Genomic DNA, 24455 nt, shown 5'->3' on the forward strand with positions numbered 1-24455 from the left:
GAGGTTGCGGCATCGGAGCGTTCCTCCATGAAGCCGTTTGAGAGGAGGTTTGCGATTTGTTTCCAGATGAGGCAGAGGATGGGCTCGTTGGAGGCGATTGGAGGGAGTCCGAGGTACTCGTCGTCGCGCTCATATGCGGAAGCGAAGACGCGGAGGAGCCACTAGACGTCGCTGATGGAGTTTTCTAGCTGCATGGATATTTTTTTGAGTGCGATGGTGGGGATGATGGTGAAGAGGCGTTTGATGAAGGTGTTGGCGCGGCATTTATCGACGAGGATGAGGGTCTTGTCGGGCACCTGCTCGGTGTCCTCGATGATCCGGCGTGTCGGCCTCTCGTACAAGTCGTTGCTGTTCCTGGCGGCTTGGCGGAGGAGGACAGCCAGCTTATCGGTTTTGGCCTTGATGTCGAGGCAATCGTTGCGGAAATTTTGCGCCTCTTTTTGTAAAATTAAATAAAAGAAAGGATATTTAGGTCTTTTTGTAAAATTAAATAAAAAATATTTTTTATTTTTGTTAAATTATAAGGGTATTTTAGTAAAAATATTGATATGATATATATTTTTTTTTTAAAAAATAAATACCGACGTGGATAATATAATCTACGTGGCGTTTTGTTATTTGTCCACGTTTTTATCGTATCGGTACGTATAAATTTATTCTCGTACCGAAGCAAACACCGTTCTTTATTCTCTTAAACAGGTCAAGTTTAAAAACTATGATGTGGATCATAAATCTCGGTCTAAATAAAATCAACAAAACAGTAACTATGTGAGCTATAAATCAGATAAAAAATCACTTAACGGCTAAGAAAATACTCCGAAAATAACCGTAGAGAAAATAATAAAAGAGGCCGAGATAATGGAAGCTCAACACAACAACCTCTTCTTTTATTTAAACAAGAGTAACTCGTACCCTAATATCTCGGACAAATGGGTTATACCTCGGTAACATAAATCCAAATTTCATAACCACCCACTTCTCCCGGGATTCTCAGCATCACTCACCCGCAACTGAGTAAGCTCCATTCTCATCCCAAGAATCCCGGACCTAGCCACCAAGGGCTCGACGAACAATTCAAAGGAAAAAGAGCCTATAAATCAAACAAACAGGAACGACGGTAAAGGACACAATCATACAGCCTACCCCGTCTGCATAAACAATTACTCCCTTTATTGATAAAATACTCATACTGACTTGAGCGTCGGATTCCCTTTTGCAGGTACCACGCTCGAGTTGGAACTTGCAAGGACGCCCTCTTCCCTCGTCCTAGAACGCCGAAGTTTCCAGGAGCTTGGCCGACCTCAATACCAGAGAAGAGTATCCTTGCAAGAACATCTGGCGCCCACCGTGGGGCCTGCCTCCTTATAGCACTAACGTGACAAATATTTGTTCCTTTTGAATTTTCCTTTCTTTTGCAGAAATAACGCTGAGCCATGACAGACCACTCAGTAACCCCCCAGGCCAATCCGACCAATGCTGAACTGTTGGCCGCCAACGCTGCCTTGTTGGCTGAAAACCAACGGATGGCCGAGTTATTGGCGGCAGTACAGAACAATGGCAACGCGAAGAATGACAAGAAGAAGGTCGATAACAATGAGGAACATCAATCAGAGTCTAATGCGAAAACGGGAGAAACACCACCAAAAACATAGAGGAGACGAAGTGGCCCTTTTTCAAGAGAAATCATGAATTTTGAAATGCCCAAGAATTTCACACTTCCCATGACGCTAACACCGTACAGGGGGATCGGAGATCCTAAAGTCCACATTATAAAATTTGAATCCATGATGTTTCTTAACAGTGACTCCGATCCTATCTTGTGCCGGTCATTCCCAACTTTTTTAGATGGAACCGCACTGTTATGGTTCTCTAACCTACCTGCAGGTTCCATCTCTAGCTTTGATGAATTTGCTAAACTGTTCATTAACCATTTTTCAGCTTCCAAGATTTATGTAAGGGATTCAGATTACCTTAGCACAATCAAGCAAGGACAACATGAGAGCCTGAAGGATTACATGACGCGTTTTACGATAGCTGCCATGAAAATCCCTGACCTTAATCCAGAAGTACAATTGCATGCCATAAAGAGCGGACTTTGGCCTGGGAAGTTCCAAGAAGTAATAGCGGTGGCAAAACTAAAGACATTAGAGGAATTCCGAGAAAAAGTGACAGGACAAATTGAAGTTGAAGAACTACGGGAAGCTCGGAAAGTTGAAAGATCGTTGTTTCGAAAAGAAGACGAAAAGCCACACAGATCACAAAACAAGGACGTCAAAAAGCCGTTCAAACTTGCCCTTGCACCAAGTTCAACACCAAAAGGGAGGATATAATAAAAGAAATCTTGCATAGCAAACTGATAAAACCACCCAGCAGGGCAAGAACATATCAGGATCAGAAGTATGTAGACGAAAGTAAACACTGTGCTTTTCATCAGAAGTTCGGTCATATCACCGACGAATGTGTAGTGGCCAAGGACTTGCTAGAAAGATTGGCAAGACAAAACCTACTAGACAAATACGTCACTTCCCGAGGACAGAAAGAAGCAGCAGGAGATTTGGACAAGCCGAGATATAACTCGGAGAGCAAAGACAAAGATCCATGGCACGGACATGTTGAAGTCCCTACCTTCAAAAGGGTAATAAACCATATTTCAGGTGGTTTTGTAGGCGGAGGAGCGACTTCCACCACCAGGAAGAGAAGCTACCGAGCTATGATGACGATGAACAGATTTCATCCCAGCAGTTCTACCCCATTTTCAGCTTCTCAAATCACCTTCAGTGCATCCGACCTAAGGACATCGTATCCAAATATGGACGATCCCGTGGTGATATCAGTGGATATAGGGGAACTAACAGTGAAAAAAGTCCTCCTTGTCTCCGGAAGCAGCGCTGATGTCTTGTTCTACTCGACGTTCAAAAAAATGCAACTCAGCGACAAATCATTGCAACCCTCACCTAGAGAACTGGTAGGGTTCTCCGGGGAGAGGGTGCCAGTATCAAGTTATGTCTAGTTGAGGACGACGTTGGGGGAACCCCCGAACTCCAAGACCTTAGATATTCAATTCCTAGTAGTTAACTGTTCTAGCCCTTATAATATTATTTTAGGACGCCCATCACTTAACTCCTTTGGGGCAATTGTTTCAACAGTCCACCTGTGTGTAAAATTTCCTATGCAGGGCAACATGATAGGAACAATACATGCAGACCACAAAGAAGCCAGACAATGCTATAACGCAGGCCTGAAAACAGCAACAAGAGGAGACATACCCAGAGTCCATTCCGTCTATAACTCAGAAAACATGCCCACCTTGGCCGAACTATACCCAAGGAACAATGACGTCCATCCTTCCCCAGCAGGCAACCTAGAACAGGTACAGCTCGGATCATCAGAACATTTTACTAACATTGGTTCTGCTCTCTCTGTAGGAACGAAACAAAAACTAATCAACACACTAAAATCAAACTCCGACCTATTCACGTGGACACCGGCTGACATGCCGGGAATCGATCCGAATTTCATCTGTCACAGGTTGGCGGTAAATCCCAATGTCTGACCTATAAGGCAAAAGAAGCAGAACCTAGGTACAGAAAGAAGAAAGTTTAGAAAGCTCAAAAATATGTCACTAGGGAAGCTTATGATCCAATTTCACAATTCCACAATCTCAATGCATGAACTATGTGATGTAAATAAAAATCAATCATAAACAAGCATCATCTAACAAAAAATGCATTGATTATATACAATTACCTAACAATGTATAGTGAATTCAAATTACATGGTGGCCAAAATATGTAATTCAAAAACTTTAAAATTCTTGAAAGCAATTTTATAAGTGCTTGGCATTCTCAATTATTAAGCATGAATAACTCAATACCCAGCAACAAATTATAACCTCAATAAAGAAATTCAACAATAAATATTAATAACAATTATGCTAAAATAGCAACATGTTAATAATAAGTAGCAATAAACATCAAACAAGATTCATAATCCAACACTTACTACCAAAACAGAAAATTAAAAAGAAAATCAAACTAACTAACTAACAAATTAACTAACTAAGTAGAAAAGATGATAGTGGATGGTGAATGGTGGTGGTAGATGATGGTTGAAAGAAGGAAAGAAGAGAAGAAAAGAGATGGAAAGAAGAGAAGAATAGAAGTATGTAAAACAGGGGTTCTCACGCGTATGCATGGGTCACGCGTGGGCGTAAGCGGGAAGAAAGTTGAGCGACGCATACGCGTCTGGCAGGCGTACGCGTGATAGGGAAAAAAGAAGGGTGACGCATACGCATGGGAAGAATTTGTGCTAGGCACACAGTTCCCGCACGCTACGTACACAACTCACTATTTGGACCGTGCGATGGCACAGTCCACACACGATCCTGACACGATCAATTTCAGGGGTATCACGCGTACGCGTGAGTCAAGCATACGCGTGAGAACACTTTTTTTTTAAACAATCTACACACCAAAAAGGTGACTGAAACACTGTTAAACCTTATTAAACATACTAAACTATCAAACAACTTAATAAAACTAAAAGAACATAAAAATTCAACTTATTTACCAAAATATACAAAGAAGAAAGTGGAAAGAATTTACCATGATGGGTGTCTTCCACCTAGCACTTTTATTTATTGTCCTTAAGTTGGACAATTGGTGAGGTTCTTGTCAAGGTAGCTTGTGTTTGAATTCTTCCTTGAATCCCCACCAATGCTTGCATATCCAATATCCACCGGGATCCCAAACTAGGCGCACCAAGCCTTGAAGCAAATTGGAACAAGTGACAAGATCCCAAAGTTATTGATTCCCAAGTTGTATTCCGGGGTCCCAAATCTTATTTTTGCGTCCGTCTTCTAATTGATCATCAAAGTTCCAATCGGGTGGCAAGCAATCCGAATTCTCACTCAAGTTCACAAACATCTTCCTAGACCCAAGCAATCTAGCTCTATACCAACCTTTACAATTAAACTTCGAGCTTCCAACCATAATGAATCTTGAATTTTGTTTTCAACCACTAACCATTTTCCTTTTACTCTTAAATCCACAAAGGGCTCTAAGTTGACCATCCGTCTCAAGTAAACTATATTCAAGCGGAATAAGAAAGCTTAAGCATAAGAGATTTACCCACTTGAATGAAAGAATGGATGGTGATGGCTTGAGGGAAGATGGTTCCAACGGTCTTGACAAAGCAATTTCCACTCCCGTCCTTCTTTGTTGAGGGATTTCAACCACTTGATAAGCTTCTTCAAATTCAACCTCTTCCTCACCAAATTCTTCAAACTCTTCATCGTCGGTCAAATTATAAACTGGAGGTAATGTGAAATCTATCTCAACATCAACCTCAACTTCAAAGGGAGAAGATTCATTAAGCTCAAAAGGATCATATGTTGATGCGGAATCATCATCACCAAGAGACTTCGCCTCTTGCTCCACTTCTTCCAATTCTTCATTCGGACAATGTTTTGGAGGTTGTGCACCCTTCTCAACATCACTTATAAGCTCAACGGAAGAAGACTCTACAACTCTAGATTCCCATGGACATTTAACATCTCCTAGATTTTCAACAACTTCCTCTTCTTCAATGATTTCGGATTTCTCCCCTTGTTCTAATACAAAGCTCCACTCTTCATTCTCCACTTGTATTTTCAATCTCTCTTTCATATTACGCTCCTCAATTGATTCCCCACATGTGGCCATGAGAGTATTTTGATTGCTTAACCGTTAGGAGACTAAGTTGGTTACTACCTCGATCGAGGTAGCCATGAATTCATCTCGCCTCCTTAGAGCTTCAAGTCCCTCTTGAAGAATGGTGCGACATTCTCTTAGACCTTGGAGATATGAAATGAAAGCGTCATTCATTAATATTTGAGGTGGAGGGGAGGGTTCATTATGTGGGAGAAATGGTTCATAATAGGAAGGTAGTTCATTTTGGTAGGAGTATTGAGGTGATATATGTGAGAATGGTGGTTCATGGGAGTAATTGTATTGGAATTGTGGTGGCTTTAAAGATTTTCGCTCATAATGGTCACAAGGATGAGGTAAAGGAGGTTGGTTGTATGATGAATATGGGTTATAGGAAGGTGTTTGGTAAAATGGAGCTTGTGAGAAAGGTTAAAAACTATGTTGTGGAGTTGGTTCATATTGGTATGCATTATAGGATGGAGTAGGATCATTGTCGGCTGGAGGAAATTGGTATGGATACCAAGAGGTTTGTTCATAAGAATGCGATTCCTCCTTCGATTGATTTCCAATTCCATAGCACATATCGTCATTAAAGCTTGCATTTAATTTCCTACAACATAGTTGCAACCAAATTCATAGCCAAAGGGGTGAGAATTCATAGTAGCAAGAGAAAATAAAAATAAAAGCTAACAAAAACAAAGAGAATAAAATCCTACCACTAGCAAAAACTAGCAAACAAACCAAAAATCAAGTTATTCACAATATTAACATATATACAATAACTAATAACAAGCGCATATATGCAATTCCCCGACAACGGCGCAAAAAACTTGACGGAGAAAAATCATCGATTAGGAATTTTCACAGAAATAATCTCGTCGAAGTATAGATCCAAACTGATAGACAACTAACCCTCAATCAAAGTTTAATTTGTTTGTCACAAGTACAAACCCAATAAAAACAGAGAGTATTTAAACCTCGGGTTGTCTCTCAAAGGAATTGCAGGGGAGTGTGCATATTATTTGGTTATGAAGAAGTATTTTTGGGTTTTGGGTTTGATAACAAGAAATGTAAATAACAAGTAAAGCTAACTAAGAAATGTCTTGGCAAGAAGTGAGAATTGGAATTCATATTCTCATTATCATCCTCAAATGTGATGGTAAATATAGTTTGCTTTCACTTAGTCATCCTCTAACAATGAAGGAAAGTCAAGTGAGCGAAATTGACTAGATTCCACAAGTCCTAATCAACTCTTAATGAAAGATTAGATTTAGTGGCATTCAAGTCAACTAGCAACCTTCAATCACCAATCAACAAAAGAATTTGACAACTCAAGAGTCTCCAATTACTCAATCTAAGCCAAGAACATAAAGATCTACTCTAAAATCCAACCAAATATTTTATCAAACACTTGGAAGACATAAAAGGAAAGTATAGTAAAATAGTAAGAATAATAAAATCTAAAACTACCAATTGCAAGAAAATAATAACAATAACCCAAACAAACATCAAAGAAACATAAAACATCAAATTGCAACGAAATAGAAATTAACAAGAGTTAATCAACATAAAAAGTTGCATAAATGAGAAATTAACAAGAGAACTAAGAGGATTAAAGCAAATCAACAAGGAAAAGTAGATAAGACTAGATCAAAACAAGAATTAAAACCTGAATCTAAGATGAGATTAACCTAATTCTACCCTAAATCTAGAGAGAAGAGGGAGCTTCTCTCTCTAAAAAACTACCTAAAGCATGGTTCCTAAACTACCCTAATTGCTCCCCTCCTTGTTCCTTCTTGAATTTGGCCTCAAATGCTTCAGAAATGAGTTGGATTTGGGTCTGATTCAGTCCAGAAATCACTCTCAGCGTATTCCTTTATGTTGGTCACGTGCTGCTTGTCACGCGTACACGTGCCCTGGAAGATTTCCTTCTCACGCGTACGCATCGCCATGAATTCAACAAATTCTCATTTCTTCATGAATTCTCCACTTTACATGATTTTTCTTCACTACTTTAGTCCAATCCTTGCCTCCTAAACCTGAAATCACTCAACAAACATATCAAGGCATCGAATGGAATTAAAGTGAAATAAATTTATCAAATTAATAGCCTAAAAAGAATGTTTTCACTCTTAAGTATAAATTAAAAAAAAATCATAAAACCATACTATTTTATTGAATAAATATAGACAAAGTGGATAGAATCTACCAAATTTAATACACAATAAACCATTAAAATGTGGTTTACCAGCTACTCACTGTTCTCCAGTGAATGTTTTATCTTATTATCTATACCATACAATCTCTCTTCAATTTGTAATGTTTTTGGGGTAGATACTATATTCGATTGGGATTGGGTAGCAAGACGTTTTCTCCCCAATTTTTGGGTTGAGAGTTTACAAACAATCGAAAAAAAAAAATCAAATACTTTATTTATAATATATTAAAAGAGAACTTAAAGATAGATCTATAATTATTCTTAGACATTTAATTTTATTTTATATTGTCACAAAAAAATTTTTTTTAGGTAACATAATCTTTTATCTTTGTATTATACTATAAAATTTTTATTGTATTTTTATTTTCTTATAATAATTTATCTTTATATATATAATGTTATAGAATTGTTTTTTAATATTATTTTTTTAATAGCTATAATTGAGTTATAAAATTTATTTCATTCTCTTATATTAAACTTATTGCTTCTCATTTTTTATTATTTTTTCATTATACAATTAGTATTTAACCTTAACTTTTCATATTTTTTTACACTTTATTTTTATGTAAGTTATACTATTATTTTTAATGTTAATTTTTTAATAGGTATAAATTTAATTAAAATCTAATTTCTTCTCTCATTTCATGTCATCACTCTTTTATATATTTATTATATAAATCAACATTTATTTTACATATTTTCTTTATCTCCTCTTACATAATCTCATGTTTCTTTTTCCCTCTCCACTCGTATTAATTATTTGCACAACTAGAATTTGGTTAATGACCATAATTTTTATTTTTATATTTTTAATTTGCTAAACATATGTACTAGGTAATTGTGTGATTATATTCATTAGATTTTTCTTTTTTTTTTTGTATAATTGTATTTATTAGTTATATAATGTCTTTGTCGCTTATATATCACTTTTTTCCTTTTAACAATTTATATTTTTAATATCATTTATTAGTTGTAATAATATTGTTGAAAAGACATTTTGTCATGATTTATAAAAAATAAAATTAAAAAATTAAATGTCATTTTTAATTATCAAAACATTAATAATGTTCATACTTGTATTTCATCTAATAATTTTATCATTCTACTATAGTATTTAAATATAACCTAAAAAAATATAATAAACACAAGTAACTATTTTAAAAGAAAAAATAATTATATGAAATCTGTTGATATACCACTAGACAAAATTTTAAACTTCTTAATCAATTAAATACATATAATTACTTAATTGAATTACAAAATAATGATTAAACACAATTATTATATCTATATTAAAATTATATATTTTTTTTGTTGAATAATAATATTGAATCATATATAAATTGTCAAATGAATGAATAGTACAATATTTTTTATAAATTAGCTTTTAAATTTAACATTAACTTATATATTGCCTAACCTATTCCTAAACAGTATAACATTTTAAATTTATATTATATAGTATAATTATTTTAGCTCTTCCTGCATTAGCGCGTGTTAATCTAGTTAAAATCTATTTTAAAGGCTTAGATTCTGAACTATCTAATCTAGCTATGACTAGTACAATATTTATTGAGAAAGTTATATGTAGAATGATTTCTTAATTCAAGTTAGGGTAAATCGACCAGATCAGTTAAAACTATAAATTTATATTAATACTCCCAAAACATTATGATAGCAAAAAGTAATTAACGTTTTCGCGAGATAGATACAGTTGCATTTGTACGAAGTCTAACATAGGCATATAATAAGGCAACAATGAAAAGCCATTACTTGACGTGCTGCCTATACATTATGAAATCAATTTCATTCTATTACATCGAAGATGTGGTTGATTTTTTTTTTTTTTATGTTGGGTTTTATATAGCTCTTTTGAATTTTGTGAATTTATGCAGTTCATTCAAAGAACTTAACAGTTTCCTATTGACCATGTTAAGCTAGCATGCATGCATGCGTAGCCAACTTTATGATACTACACTAGCCTAGAAGTTACTGAAATTAATCATATATGTACTAAATGAACCTTGTGAAGTTAAATTATTTGACCTTGTAATAGAGCTTGAATTCGATAAATCATCTCTACCATTTTGTACCAAGATGCTTAATAATCCCTCTGTTTCTCAACTGATTAGCAGTATACAGTTAAAGGGTCAAACACAATCGCAACTTCATTATGAATGAACATTAGAAACCAATAATATTACTTTACATGCATTAAAACATTATCCCTATAGAGATGCGAACCAAATAAAAAGGGGGCAAATTAGCACAACATTTGGAGCAATGAAGGAAAGAAGGGAAGCAAGGATTATACAAATGGGGGAGCCTTTTTTTATATGGACCAAAAAGGAAAATGATGGAGGGGGAAGAGAAAAGCACACATTCCTGTGAAAAAACAAATCTTTACACACTCCTCTCTGAAACCACTCCTATCAAAACCAAATTCTGATAAGCTAACAATGGATCAACTCGAAAGCCACAATATCAAATGTCAAACTCATTAAATTGAAACTCTCTGGTTGACGCAGAAGCATCATTGTCAGCTCCTTGCGACTTTTTTAACTTTGCCACAAGAACCCACATGTTAGCAAGCTCGTTTTCAAGATACGCTTCTCTTTGCTTAGATTCCTCAACCTTTCTTTGAAGCTCGGCCTCCTTCTGATCTCTCTCTAAAAGAGCAGCTTCATATGAAAGTTCCCTTTCTTTACTCAAGGCTAATTCTCTCTTGACATCTGCATTTGACCCACCCTGATCATTTCGTCTGAGTCTACCATGACTTTCCCTTCGTCCATTTTGTACAGTTCCACTGGTTCTGCGCTGCGAAGATGAATTCTTGGATGCAGCTAGCTCCGCAGCTAGTCTTTCATTATGATTCATGAGTTTGGCAACTTCTTCTGACAATGCCTTGAGCTCAACAGCAGCAGCTGAAGCTAGTCCTTTAGCATATGAACTCTCTTCTGCCAGTTTCTGATTTCGAAGTTCTAGCTGGTCTTTTGCATCTGTTAGTTCTTTCACCTTCTGCTTCAGCTCTTCTATCTGTGCGGAAAATCAGCAGGAATGAGGACTTGACTATAAACAAAATACGTGCTCCCACTTTAAGATAATTTAACTAAACGCAACACTAGAGGCAGGTAGAAACAAATATTGTTAGCAGACAAAATTTTTCATCAATATAACTGCATACATTAGTTTTCCCTTATCAGTTGGTAAAATTTACACGTTATATAACACAAACTCACACATAGATGCATATAGTGGGGATCAATTCCTTGGTCATCATTCATTGTATGAACTCCTATCACACTTCCAGTTACCATTACTATTCTGTTTTCCAAAAGTTTCTTAATAGGATAAAATAGTAAACTTATATTATTAATCATTATAAATATGAATAAACATGATAAAATATTAACTCCATCTTGATCATTTAAGTAAAGAGTTAAAGATAAAGACAATTATGTATATATGCTTGTTATTCTCTCATTACAACTATTTTAAATGCTTATTAAGTATATATATAGTTATAATTGTCAAACATTTTTTTAGTTTTAATCTTGACACGATAAAAGAATGAAAAGACAACATAGAAGCATAATGAATAACAGGTCATCACAACCACTCCTAGAGAGGAATGAAATTAAAAAATAGTAATGGCACTCAATGAGGAACCTACATGATAAGAATATACCTGTGCTTGTAAAAGCAGCCCTTCATTTGTATCATTTATCAACTCATTTCCCTTGTCAAGATGAAGTTCACCATGTTGAGAATGATTTGCTGCAGGGCTAAAATTTCTCAACTCCAGTGCATCTTCAAGTTGCTGTTTCAGAGAAGCAATCGTTTCTCGCAGATTTTCACATTCACCAATCTGATAAGCCAAATTACTCAATTAGCTAACATCATAAAGAAAAGAAGAATAATATGAATTTTAAAGTAATTTAAGATTAGGTTTACCACCTTCTGACTAAGCTGTTCTTGAATTATATGATTATCTGCTACTTTGACCTGAATTAGCACAATAACATTGGACACGTCAGAAAACAGGTAGCAGCAAGGCAATATGTTCATGCACCATCAATTGCCAATTGAAATGTCTATGCTACATAATAAGGGCACTGCTGTCTCACATGATTAGCAGCATGGCGATTAGAAAATCAATCGGATTAATGACATACTCTCTGTTTTTGTTTAAGTTGGAAAATACTACAACAAAGTTTACTTTGAGGACTAAATTTAGGGTTTTTATTTGCCCCTCACATGTTCCACTAAAGACCTGCTCAGTGCTAGCTTTCATTTGAATCCTATCTGGAGTCTGGACTTTCTGTTTAATGTGAATGATATGCATGGATCTATTAGAAAGACGTAAATAATTCTCACCTCAAGTTCGAAAGATTTCTCATTTAGCTGTGCCATCAACTCAGAAACAGTCTTCTGCATAAAAAAACAGCATTAAGCTGGACTGCTAACAAGTGAAACGGCACAAAAAATAACGTCAATTGAATGTACCTGTGACATTCCTGATTGATCCATCTTATCTGAAACAATGACAGAATTAGAAATTTGCTTTTCCAGCAAATCTATTTGTTCACTCTTTGCCTTAATTTCATCTTTCAACTTTTTCATCTCCACCTTAGTATGGACAAAACACAAGATGCAATTTTCAGGAATTACAGCCAGAGGTATGACTCTAACTAGAGAGACAACACCCTATGTACAACAAAAGAGGAAATAAGTAACCTACATGAATCTGACCATCCTGAGGATTTCGTGCTGTTTCCTCAGACAGCCTCTTCAAAGCACTTGAATGAAGGGCAACTTCTCCACATAAAATCTTGTGCTGCTCCCTTAGAAGATCGATCTGATCAACTGACTTGATGCTTGTCTACAACATTAACAAGCACATGGGAAGCTATGAAGGTAAAATATAGATGTCTCAATGAACAAATGCGCTATTTCTCTGTTTTATGATAAAGAAACATATAAATCTTCCCACAAGAACTTAAGATCTTTCAAAAACATAGGCAAGAGATCGCTATGCTCAGAGGAACACTAAAGCTGAAATAAAATTATCACCATATCAAGAAGTACTTTTCACAATGAAGGACTAAACTGACTGGGTAAATATTGAATACAAAAACATATATGCATCACCAGACAAATTGGGGCTATTTATAGTGGTTTTTGAAGCATTTAAGTGCCTCTCAATAATAATTGTTTTACTTGTTTTTGGCTAAATATATATAGAACATACAATCTTCTTCTATGTCCAGTTACACTAGAGAAAAAATCAATTTTTCAAAATACTAGGGAATTTTCCTTCTTCTCCAAACCTGCAGTTAAACTACATACCAAAGGTGTTTCTGGTCCCAATAAACTATCCTCGCGAGTATCTTTATCCTCTCTTGCCTCTGATATAAGATCAGCAGATGGAGAACTTTCTGCAGCTAGAGAATGAGAAAGCCGGGATTCTGCATGGTTACCACTTTCTCCTTGAGGTGTTGAAGGTGTGCTAGTAGATTTTGCACCACTGGATTTATCACTAGTGCCTGTCAAGCCACCATCTCGTTTCTGAAACAAATATTGAAATGCACAAGCTTAGACAAAAGAAAATTAACTTGTGAACAATACCCAAAATAAGATCCAATATTTCATTTCAATACACATATATAAGAACTATCATAGAACATTAGTAGAATAACATCAATGAATGCATAAAAGACCTTAATGAGTAAAGAATTAGAGTGGAAAAGAATGGGAGAAGACAACAACTGTGATGATCAGTCAAACAACACCAATGGGGTTAAGAAGATGAAGTCAAAGTAGATGCAAGCTATCAGCAAACAACGATGGGCAACTTACACGTAACTTCAACCAGTTTAGTAGTCCATGTTTTTTTGTCTTTTTTTCCTCCTTCAAAGAATCAACAGTTGATTCAACATTTCCCTCCAGATTAACATACAAATCAATATTTTCCTCATCCAAGATTAAATCCCGCCTCTTGTATGGAAGGTATGCCAGCTGTAAACATAATTGATAATTAAAAATATGTAGGGAACAGGGAAAGAGTTGCCCTGTCTTTAAAAACGGAGTATAGGATCCTGGTGTTATTGCATCTGATAAACAACGGGGATAACCAACAAAAACTAGAAATACCTCCTCTTCTCCGAAGGAATGTCTTCTACGAGGACCAGGCCTGTTAGGAAATCTGGTTGAATGTGATGCTTTTGTGGAGACCAAAATCAGTTTAGTCAACCGTTGAATTCTTCCTAACAAAGCAGCTTTAGCTTCTTCTTCTTGTTCCAATCGGGATTGCAACTTAACTTGACCATCCTCTAACTTTACATTTCACAGCAATTAGAACCACCAAAAACTCGCAATGGTTATTTCAGAGTACAAAAAACTCAATGTGCATAAATTTACTTCAAATATATTCATTTCTATACCCATCATTATTCCTTGTAGAAGCTTTTATCATCTTTTTTTTTTTAAAATGACTAGCTCTTTGCAAGTGATATTGTAATATTTGTGCTCAAATTTTAGAAAAACAAAGATAGAACTGTTTGCACTTTGAAATCTAATTTAATCTATAAATGCTTTTAAATAATAATGATGACAGTAATAAATGTAACAACAACAACAACAGCAAAGCCTTGTCCTACTAGATGGGGTCAGCTACACGAATTAAACAACGCCATTGTAAATGTAAATGACAGCAAAAACAGAAGGCAGTGGATACACGCATGCGGGCGCGTGCACACACTCTCACTCACTCTATAATTACTTACCTTTTGTTTTAGAAGCACAATGTCATCTTCCCCAGTATCTTTTGGTTGAACTGTAACAATACCCCTCTTTAGTTGTTCCAATTCTTCCTTTAGGCATTGAATCTCTTGTTGGTATTTCTTGATAAGTGACTTCTCATCAATTATCTACAGATTCAATATAAATTAAAATAAAACTAAGAACGAAGCAGAGGAAACACATGCTTAAAGGATGACAAAAAAAAGAATGAAGCAGAGGGAACATATGCTTAAAGGACGCAATAAATGGGTGCAATAAAGGAAAATAATCGCAACTCTCTGATCATGCTACTTTGCTATGTACCTACTAGTACAACCTAACATAGACGCAGTACACAAACGTGAGAAGTCAAGACACACCATTGATTTCTGAAGTAGACAAAGGTAATGCTGAATTTTCAAGATTCAGGCCCCTTATTTCAATCATCAACTACTTCAAACATAGACAATCTCCCAAAGTACCTTCACGAGTAAAATTTAAACTCTACAGGCATATGGAATTTCTTCCCAGTGCACTCAAAATAACCATTTTAAACATTTCTTCCATAAAAAAAACTAGAGATAAAACATGTCTAAGGATTATGAAAACATTTTTTATTCAGAAACAGTGTTATGATTTATCTTACTTTGTTTTGTGCTGCTTGGATTTCAATATGCTTTGCCCGGTGAGCAAACTTCAATGTATTATGTGTCTCCTCAGTACTACTTGAGGAAGGAGTCACTGTGCAGATAAGCTGAGTTTTCAATAACAACGAACTATCAGAACTTCCATTTGTGTTTCAACATTTCTACCATGAAGATCTTTATAATAACTTGATGTATTTTTCATGTATATATAAATTCATGACAAATATCTATAGAAGGAAAGCCTTACAGATACACGTCCATGACCACTGAGTGAAGACTGAAGTAGTCTAGTCAGTTTGGAGTCCCTATAAGGTATGTGACTGGGTTTATCTTCGGTTAATTTTGAAATGACCTGTGTTTAACAAAGATAATTACACTTTAATACAGGCACAAACATAGGTCCATAGATAACAACGCATACAAAAAGCTTTAAACAATGACAATAAACACCATAAAGAAAGCTTTACACAATGCATGCAATGGTGCTTTAAACAGATAGGTTGGTCTTTAGGACAGCCAGGCCATCCAACCCATTTGACAGTACAAAATAAACCAAATAGAAACAGATAATTTATTTAAATAATGGCAGCTAATTTCATGGTAGTCAATCACATTAAAGTTAATAAAAAGAAACAGATATCTCTGCTGGGAATTAGACAGAGAGACAATATGATATAGTCTTGGCAGCAACAAAGTGTAAGACCAATAGACCATGCAACCCAAAAGTTGCAGGGCCTTTACTTCTACTTCACCCTACCATGTACCATCTCCCTCCCCAAACTAGGATTAGAGTCCTACGTACACCAAGAAAAGGTTTGAGACCTCACAGTTCCAAGAGTTAGAAGACTTTTATTGATATAAGATCCTTCTCTTCTTCTCATGCCAGTTGTTTCAGCTTTTGAGCTCTCAGAACCTGCCAGATCGATGAGATTCTGCAGGTATAAGTAAAATATTAAAAAAAAATGTAAGAAGCTTATAAAACGTAAAGCATGAACAGATAACCCATGGTAAAACTTTGAAGAGGACAAAATGACGTGCAACGAAAAAGTTCAAAATGATTACCAGTTGTGACAGTGTCACTGCTTCTCCTTCACTATTTTCACCACATGGACTACTCTCTATGGTCTGATACAATACAAGAACTGGTTAAAAATAATACAAGCAATATCATCTTTTATAAAAGGAAGTTAAAGAAATAAGTTACATCTTTATGTTATTGTTACATTTTTTCTTTTCATGCTAGATCATAATTCATGATCTAGCTGGACATATTGGATATATTTTTACTGAACAACCCCATCCAACAACAGGTCACTTGTTAAAAATAATACTGATAAATCATAACAGAAAGTAAGATCAATAATAAGGGATATTTCTCGTCAAGATGTAAACACAATGGACTAAATATAAAACGTCAATGTAGTATTATAGTTAGAGCACAGTATAATAATCATGTTAATCAGCTAAAACAATGTCATTTGTCTATTTAGCACAAACCCACCAGGGTAAATATTGTATGGCTCCTGCTGCTGAGTAGGTTGAAGTTTGTGGATCCCACATGTCTGTGCTCTGTGATCAAAGTAGAAATTTGTCAAGAATAAAGAAATGATTGGGTACTTAAGCTAAATAGCAGAATTCAGTGGGGACCATCAATTAGGACTTTAGAGGATCTCAATTTTCATGAATCAGAGAATTCACAGAACCACTAAAACAGGTTTATTTAGCTTTCGTATTTTTCTTTTTGATAACAGTCTAACCACTATGCAGCTACTTTGTAAGAATCCCATATTAAATTTGTTAATTGATATATGCCTAGCAAAAAATTATAAAGCATAGCATAACCTATTTTGCATCAAAAGGAAACAGCCGAGTTAAACCAATTAAAGGAAAGGGATGGGATAATTTATCAGCCCCTTTCTTCATAGGGCTACTAACTCAATTTTAAAACTAGAAAACATCACTAGATAGAAGACAAGTCACAATCAAACAACAGAACTGCCAGATTATTCCGGTATAGCCAGACCATCAAACTAAATAATCCACAAGAAAATGAGCATAGCTGATGCTTTTACCTTCTCCAGCAGCTATCAGGGACAGTGCATGAGCAGGGGAGAGTACAACCTCTTCCTTTATTCCCTCAACGAAGGTTCCCTACACACCATACAGAAGATAAGATTCCTTGATATTCAAAATACTCACAAAGTACTTAACCATGTCTAAATATTCCAACAACTATTATTAACATGCTGATGATCAAAATTGCAGTACATTGTACGCAGAGAAAAAAGGAAGTTTATGGTTCATCATACAAGAGTCAGAATTGTTAAGAGGCAGTTGGGACAGTTTCCAATAAACAATTTTTTTTACCATTACAACACAGCTATTTGTTTCAAGACTAGATTACTTGTTTCTGTTTTCACATATTTGATAACAGAAGATAGATTTCTCCAACACTCATCTCAGTGACGCTTTCAATGGTGGAATCCAATAATTGTTAATAACAACTCGTCAAAAAAGCTGGAGTCTACAGGTCCAAATTTTGTTTTATGCATCAAATGGATACTTGGCTCGACTAACTTTTCCTGCATATAGTGGGTGCATAATAGGAAAGGCCTCTTGTTATAGCCTAGTGCTTGGGAAAAGCATAACTATGCTATAACAAGTTGGTAAAAGACATGGCAGAAAAACCATTGACTACAGTAATGATTGGATAGTTAACCAGGAGAAATCACTACAATATTATATCGGATCAGAGTACACCTTACAAGTTGCAACTAATCAGAAACTATTTGAAGTTTCGAACAGCTAACTACCTACCCATGTTTGAGTCTGAGTCTTACTCAACACATAAAGGTCAAATTTTGCATGGGTGATCCTTGTGAATGACACATGATATCAGCCCCGACAATGAAATATCTTAAGTTTCATTTTTATCACTTAATTGGGCCATAAGGGCTTTCTCAAATTCCCCACTAATCATTGTCAACCTATGAAATTTGCCTTTTGCTGGTCATGTTAAATTCAGCACAAAAGTTTATGGATCACACGCTAGTTAATGCATATGACTAAGAATTCATCTACATCCCTTCATGTCAGTGTTTGATCTCCATTTTACCGGGGTTAATAATTTTTTTAAGTAATATCTAAAAATAGTAAATCATGGAATACGCTCTTAATTTGTCATAAAAAAAGATTTATAATACGGAAAAGAAAAGCTATAATTGGCACCTGCGCATCCTCTCTGATTCTTAAGTTCTGTCCTGCTGGATTTAGTAAGTCATTAACAACCTACAATAAAAATAAGTTCAGACTTCCGATAGAGCAAAGAGAAAAGCAGCAATTGGGAAATTTCTTTTAAGCAGCATCCAGATAGAAAAAAGTGAGTTTGGGGAAGACAATAGCATAAATTTAGCATCACAAGAAAGTAGTAGTAGTAGAAGAAGAAGAAGTCACCTCATTGTATATCTCCAAGTATGAAACACGAAGGAGGAACTCCCGATTTGGAGTCTGTGCAGAATTGTCAAAGTATCAGACTGTGGTTCCCATAATAGAAAGTGCAACAAATAGATTGGTATTTAATATACCTCTTGGATAATGCTAAAAGCATCCTTCACGGCAAGAGGTATGATTCCAGGAGATCTTTGATCACCCTGAAAATATGAACTCATGAGCAAGAGGTATTACTATGCAATGAATTGGGTACTTGGGTATTGGAATTTGGAAATTGCACTCACCATATGCGAGGGGAAAACTCATGATACAAATTAAGACCAGAAATTAAAGCTATTACTTGATTCAATTACTACTGTTATCTAGTCTAATTATGTATACATTCTCTCAAATTTTGGAGCATCAGCAAATGAGGCTAAAAATATATTCCAGGAAAATTAGACAATTGAATTAGATGCCATCAAATTAACCTTGCCCAGGCAACACTAGAATAACTTTTAAAACAAAGAAGACTAACAACAAAGGGATATGAATGGAATACTGGAAGTTATAACGTTTCTTGTACTGGAAAAGGCTCCAATAAGGTGAGAGTCCAACTAAACCGAGAAGATGAGGGGTTATACAGTTCATTTGTCTCTGGTTCCCACCAAATAATCTAATGGTGGATAATCCTTCATTTTCTCACTATTTAGAAGGAATCTTACTTTAAAGGAGTCAAACCCATCCTATACTAATTGCCATTGGCAATTTTTTATAAGTTCAAATCAGAATGACCCATCGATATGAATAAATTTAAATATAGTCCTAATGATTAGAAGGATGTTATATTATGTTGTAAGTTCATGTATCTTATGATATAATAAATTAAGTATGTAAGTTGCAACTACAATTGAAACCAAATGAACTTGTAAACCTATTGAGATAATCATAGAACCTCGATCTTATATCACCAAAAAGATGTCAAATTCCACAGAAAAATGGACTCAAATACCAATCAATCAGCATATCAAAAGAAGAATGCAAGAATTGCAAATTCATGACAATTTCTTTTGTGGTTAAATGTAGCTTGATTACTGTAAAGTACCAGGACATGGAAAGAAAAGTATCAAAAGCATTCAGATCAACAAAATAAATAAAAAAGATGGTGGTAGAAAACAGGGGCAGTCTCACATGCATTGTATGAGTCTTCCCACTGCTTGTTACCCCATATGCAAATATTGTACCTGTTAAGAAAACCAAAGAGGTTAGCACATGAAAATGAAAATGAATAGGTTTCTGCAACACATAAGTTCCCATGCCTAGTGACTTCCAATTGGAATGATTGCTGGTTAACCTCGAGGAGGATGAGCTAAAAATAAATAGTTTTACGCAACAACGAAATTGCATGACTATCACCCAAAAATAAATGTTGATGGCAGAGACTCAAAATAATTTTCATGGACATAATAACTAAGCTGCTTAAATTTCATGCACGTGAATTTGGCAAAGTCCTGAACCTAGTGATTATTTCAAAAAAAGGGTAATAACATTATGCAAACTGATTGCTAAGATGTTTAGCCTCAAACCAATTATTAGTATCAAGTTAACATCATGATCAGACTCCCATCCTAAGCAAACTTATGGTTTGCAAGTTTATGTGCCAACAATTGCACATACTATGGCTTCATGACAAATGGATAAAAAGAATTCAAATTCTTACAGACTATGAAGGATGGCAGTCCTTCAGAAATCTTTCTTAAAAATCTTCATTATGTGTGATTGCACCATGTTTAATAAGAAAATTTGGGATATGTTTAAATATGAATCCATCGCTATTAAATCTTATGTATCTACCAAATTCAAGATAACAATTTAATTCTAAAATCTAAATGAACAATAGTATTACTATACATGTTAGAGTTGATCGGCCAGAAGCCCAAAACACTAAGTCATATTATTACGTCCCTTACCTAATTAGTTGACATTACTAAATATCATTTCCAATATGCATACAAATGTGATTTATATATTTAGGGGAATGGTCCAATCAAAACAACAGTAAATTCTATTACTTGACCTTGCTGAATAAATATGTAGTAAGTTCAATATGTGATTACCGTTGATGCCCTCCATAGCACCACTAACAACATGCTGAGAAGCAACATCATAAACATGACGAGTTGTGGTCGTGGGACCAAAGACACGATCTAGAAGCAAGAAAACAAAAACAGCGTTAATAATTTTAAAAACAACTATGACTAATGAGAGAGAGGGGCACACAATACTATTTATTGAGAAGAATATGCACTTGATAAACCTATTAGGTTTGAGGTGAATACACGTTGCATGATATTTACCCTTTTCTATGTAATAGGATAATGAAAGTTTTGTGAATACAATAATCTTCTTCAAATAGCATTACCAATCTTGTGAGCATTGGGAGAAAAGAAACAAAAGATACCTTGTCCTAAATCTGACTTAAAAGATAGCTATGACTCCAAAAGAAACTTTTGAACTGGGGTCCTCTTTAGCTTTTACTTAGGATTCTTATTCCAATTTCTCACTCATTATCAAATCCATATTAAAACTTTCCATCCTCAGAAACTGTTTGAGTGTTTGAATTTGTCTGGCCAAGTCTTTCAAAAACAGCTGCACATTTATTTGGAAATTGTTCAGCACCAAGCTAACTTGATGAGGGAAACTCGCTTTTGATGGATTTGGTGACCCGTGCCTGTGTCCTCAAAACTTAAAATACTTTCTGACGATTAATTTGTAGAAGAGAACAATAGCAAGGGAAATGTCACTCTATGCTCCCTACATTTTGGTGCTAATGCTTGGATTCTAAAAATGATCTCTAAGCCATTCATTCCCCCTTCTTTTCCCCACCTAAACATAAGATTTCAATCTCAGGAACAATTATTATAAAGACTAAAGATGTTCAATACCTTCAATGTAACTAAGAACCTAGAAGCATCATACTCATAAGAGAAAATGATTTACCATCATAATGTTCCTCCTAATTACTACATGAGGGATAAACTGATAGTTTTTAAAGACTAAAGATATTGAAAATATCTACCTTCTGCTTCATTTAGTATTTAGGGTGATGTTTAGGAATATTTTCACAATGCTACATGTCATGGCTCTACTCATGAATATATATATTCTTCACCCCTCAATAAAAATGCAAGCAAAAGTTTCCATTCATGAATGTCAATTTTGGATATGACGCATAACATACCGTATGCATACGCTATGGAGGGATTATACTCGTTTCGCACTATGGTTTCTCCGTCAGCATACCAAGCAATCTCTTCTCCCTGACGAATCTCCCTCGGACTTTTTTATCCCATGCACAGACACGTCAACCAAAATCAACAGGCATCCACAGCAAAAAAAAAAAAAAATTGTAAAAGAATAAAAAAAAATAAAAGAAGAAAAGACTTACTTAAGAGGACGAAATCGGACGGTGACGGTGACATTCTCTTTGGCCCTGTGTACCTCCAACGGCACAGGTTCCGGATAGAACGCGTGCGGCTTGCTTCGAGCGGAGGAAGAAGCAGGGGAGCTCTGTCCGTCAACGGAAGTTTCTAGAAACTGCTTAGACGACGACGTGGTGGAAGACGTAGGCGAATTGGCGGCGCCCTTGGAGGTGCTGCTCGCTCCTCCGAATCTCCTCGGTTTCACACCTTGCTTCGATGCCATCACTCACTTCTCCACTCAAAGCCTTCAACAATCTACAACATAAATAATCCAAAAAAAGCAACATTAAAAAAATTACAAGAGAGAGAGAGAAACGGAAAAGCTTAAAACAGAGGAAAAGGTGCGGAAAAGTGGAAGAGAGAGAATTGACCTGAAACTGAAAGGGGAAAAGAATCAGGGACGCATTGTGGAGGGAGATCGAGCTAGAAGACACAGATCGGAGAAGTGCGCGTTGAGTTCAGTGTGTAGCCAAAAAAAATTAGAGCGTAACAATCTTCAGCTGAGGAACAGTGTTCCGTCAATGACAGTTAGAGAGAGAGAGAGAGAGAGAGAGAGAGAGAGAGAGAGGTTGTTATTGGCTTGGCTTGGAAGCGATGGCGATGGTGTGCCCTCTCTTCATCAAAAGCGTAAAACCTTAATTTAATTTCGAATTATTATTATTATTAATATTTCCATTTCTATTACTATCGTTTTTTTTTAGGATAAAGAGAAAAGAGACGAATGAGTGGTAAAAGCAGGAAGAAAAGAAATAAAGTGGTAATATTTTACGCGAATCTCTATTTATTTTCTCTTTCTTAAAGGGTTGAGCTTGTTGCTGGTGCGTGCTGGTGCAGGAGGTGATTGTGTTTCACGGTCACGAGAGACGCGTGAAACGACAACCAATACGCTTAGTCTTGCTAATACTACACTGTTCATTCTGACTTTCTGGGTAACAAAATTGACTTTAATTGTATTCACTGTTCATTGAGCGGATAGCTGAATAATTTACTGATAAGTACGGTGAATTAATTTTTTTTTTAATTAGTTCATTTTTTATCATAAAATTATTATTCAATTTTTTTATAATTTTAGGATTAAAATTTAAAATCTTAAATTTAGAATAAAAAATAATTTCAAAAAATTAACTCCCTAGTTTATACAACTTGGATTATATTCTCAAATGATTCTTGATTGATTATTATTTTGTTGATTTTGATATTGTTCTTTTTAAATCCTTTCTTGTGCTTAGACTATACCATTGTAAAAAGTCTAAATGCTGTATTTTTTTATTTATTTAGTGTAATACTTATTTTACATGGTATTGTATTTAAGAGAAAGTAACCAAAAAATAAAAATGATCTTTTTAACATTTTAATACCATTGTAATGAAATATTAGATATTTTTGGGTTGTAATAATAAATTTGATTGTCATTGAAGGAACTACGAAATTTAACCAAACGAGTGAGACATGGCATGCATTTTTATTTGCTATATGGTACATTATTGTCTGTCCACTTATTAATTCTGTTGCTACGTACGTACTTTTTAATATATGGACATGGAGAGTTGAAATTAAGTCAAAGAATGCATTAATCATGTTCTTTAGTAGGAGTATTATTAAGCTTTTTTTTTTTTATGGATCCAGATGGGTTATTTTGTTTTCTTAGAAAAATGTAAACAGTTGGCTGGATTATGTCTATCTAACCATGCATCGTGTTGTTGAAGTTTTAATGGGAGTTAGTCATCACCAATAGTTTGACTCTGAATCTTATGTAGTAAATGTTGAAATTAAATAATGCTTAAAATAAATCAATAGAAAATAAAATTAATATTTTAAATATTTACAGAGGAAATTTTTTATTGATTCGTCCATTTTATCCCTTTGTGGATTGATCAGTGTTTTTAAGTCCATTTAAATTACTTTTTGTTTTATTGCTCCCTAAAAATGTTATTATAATTTCCTCGTTGAAATTGTTGCAGAAGAAATAATCAATAATGGGTTTTTTTTTTCGGGCTAGTGCCATAAGAATTTAGATCTTTTAAAATGAAAAAGTTGGTAAAATAAAAAATTAATTATTATTAATTTTGTAATTCTTATTAAATTTTTATTTTATTATTTTAATTTAAAAGTGATTAATTTTTTATTTTATTATTTTATCAAATTTCTCATTTTAAAAGATCTTGATCCATACTATAATAGTGATAAGTGATAACCGAGATGGAAAGAAGAG

At 35.0% G+C, this 24455-nt stretch overlaps 2 protein-coding genes across 3 annotated transcripts; one reads left to right on the forward strand and one right to left on the reverse strand.

The window, feature by feature from the left end:
* The first annotated feature begins 1721 nt into the window (after positions 1–1721).
* On the forward strand, positions 1722–3010 carry LOC112756548 (uncharacterized). The gene is made up of 2 exons (XM_025805169.1): positions 1722–2221; positions 2374–3010. Exons 1-2 carry the CDS (start codon positions 1722–1724, stop codon positions 3008–3010), a joined length of 1137 nt encoding a protein of 378 aa, XP_025660954.1.
* Positions 3011–10047: 7037 nt separating this feature from the next.
* Positions 10048–23117, reverse strand: LOC112754930 (kinesin-like protein KIN-7K, chloroplastic). Of its 2 annotated transcripts, none has more exons than XM_025802759.3 (24): positions 22615–23117; positions 22210–22498; positions 22003–22100; positions 20879–20968; positions 19953–20005; positions 18917–18982; positions 18786–18839; positions 18561–18620; positions 17405–17483; positions 16834–16901; positions 16395–16457; positions 16160–16264; positions 15580–15684; positions 15332–15439; positions 14691–14834; positions 14059–14241; positions 13765–13923; positions 13255–13473; positions 12647–12787; positions 12412–12534; positions 12283–12333; positions 11863–11910; positions 11594–11773; positions 10048–10941 (listed from the first exon to the last, which is right to left on the reverse strand). In XM_025802759.3, exons 2-24 carry the CDS (start codon positions 22464–22466, stop codon positions 10390–10392), a joined length of 3006 nt encoding a protein of 1001 aa, XP_025658544.1. In that variant the 5' UTR covers positions 22467–22498; positions 22615–23117; the 3' UTR covers positions 10048–10389. The 2 variants fall into 2 exon arrangements, with proteins under 2 accessions (XP_025658544.1, XP_025658543.1); XM_025802758.3 differs by having other exon boundaries at positions 12283–12336; positions 22615–23088.
* Positions 23118–24455: the final 1338 nt, after the last annotated feature.

This window comes from Arachis hypogaea, chromosome 16 (genome assembly GCF_003086295.3).
Source record: "Arachis hypogaea cultivar Tifrunner chromosome 16, arahy.Tifrunner.gnm2.J5K5, whole genome shotgun sequence".
Lineage (NCBI taxonomy): Eukaryota > Viridiplantae > Streptophyta > Magnoliopsida > Fabales > Fabaceae > Arachis > Arachis hypogaea.

Bases quoted from the DNA above. Each gene is read 5' to 3' on its own strand.
- LOC112756548 (XM_025805169.1), top strand. From the start codon at position 1,722: ATGACGCTAACACCGTACAGGGGGATCGGAGATCCTAAAGTCCACATT. The intron at 2,222-2,373 runs GTTGTTTCGAAA...ACCACCCAGCAG, and splicing joins GCTCGGAAAGTTGAAAGATC to GGCAAGAACATATCAGGATC.
- LOC112754930 (XM_025802758.3), bottom strand. From the start codon at position 22,466: ATGGCATCGAAGCAAGGTGTGAAACCGAGGAGATTCGGAGGAGCGAGC. The intron at 16,902-17,404 runs GTAAAAGCATCA...CTTTGATCACAG, and splicing joins CCTGATAGCTGCTGGAGAAG to AGCACAGACATGTGGGATCC. The intron at 16,458-16,833 runs GTGGGTTTGTGC...GTATTGTATCAG, and splicing joins GCCATACAATATTTACCCTG to ACCATAGAGAGTAGTCCATG.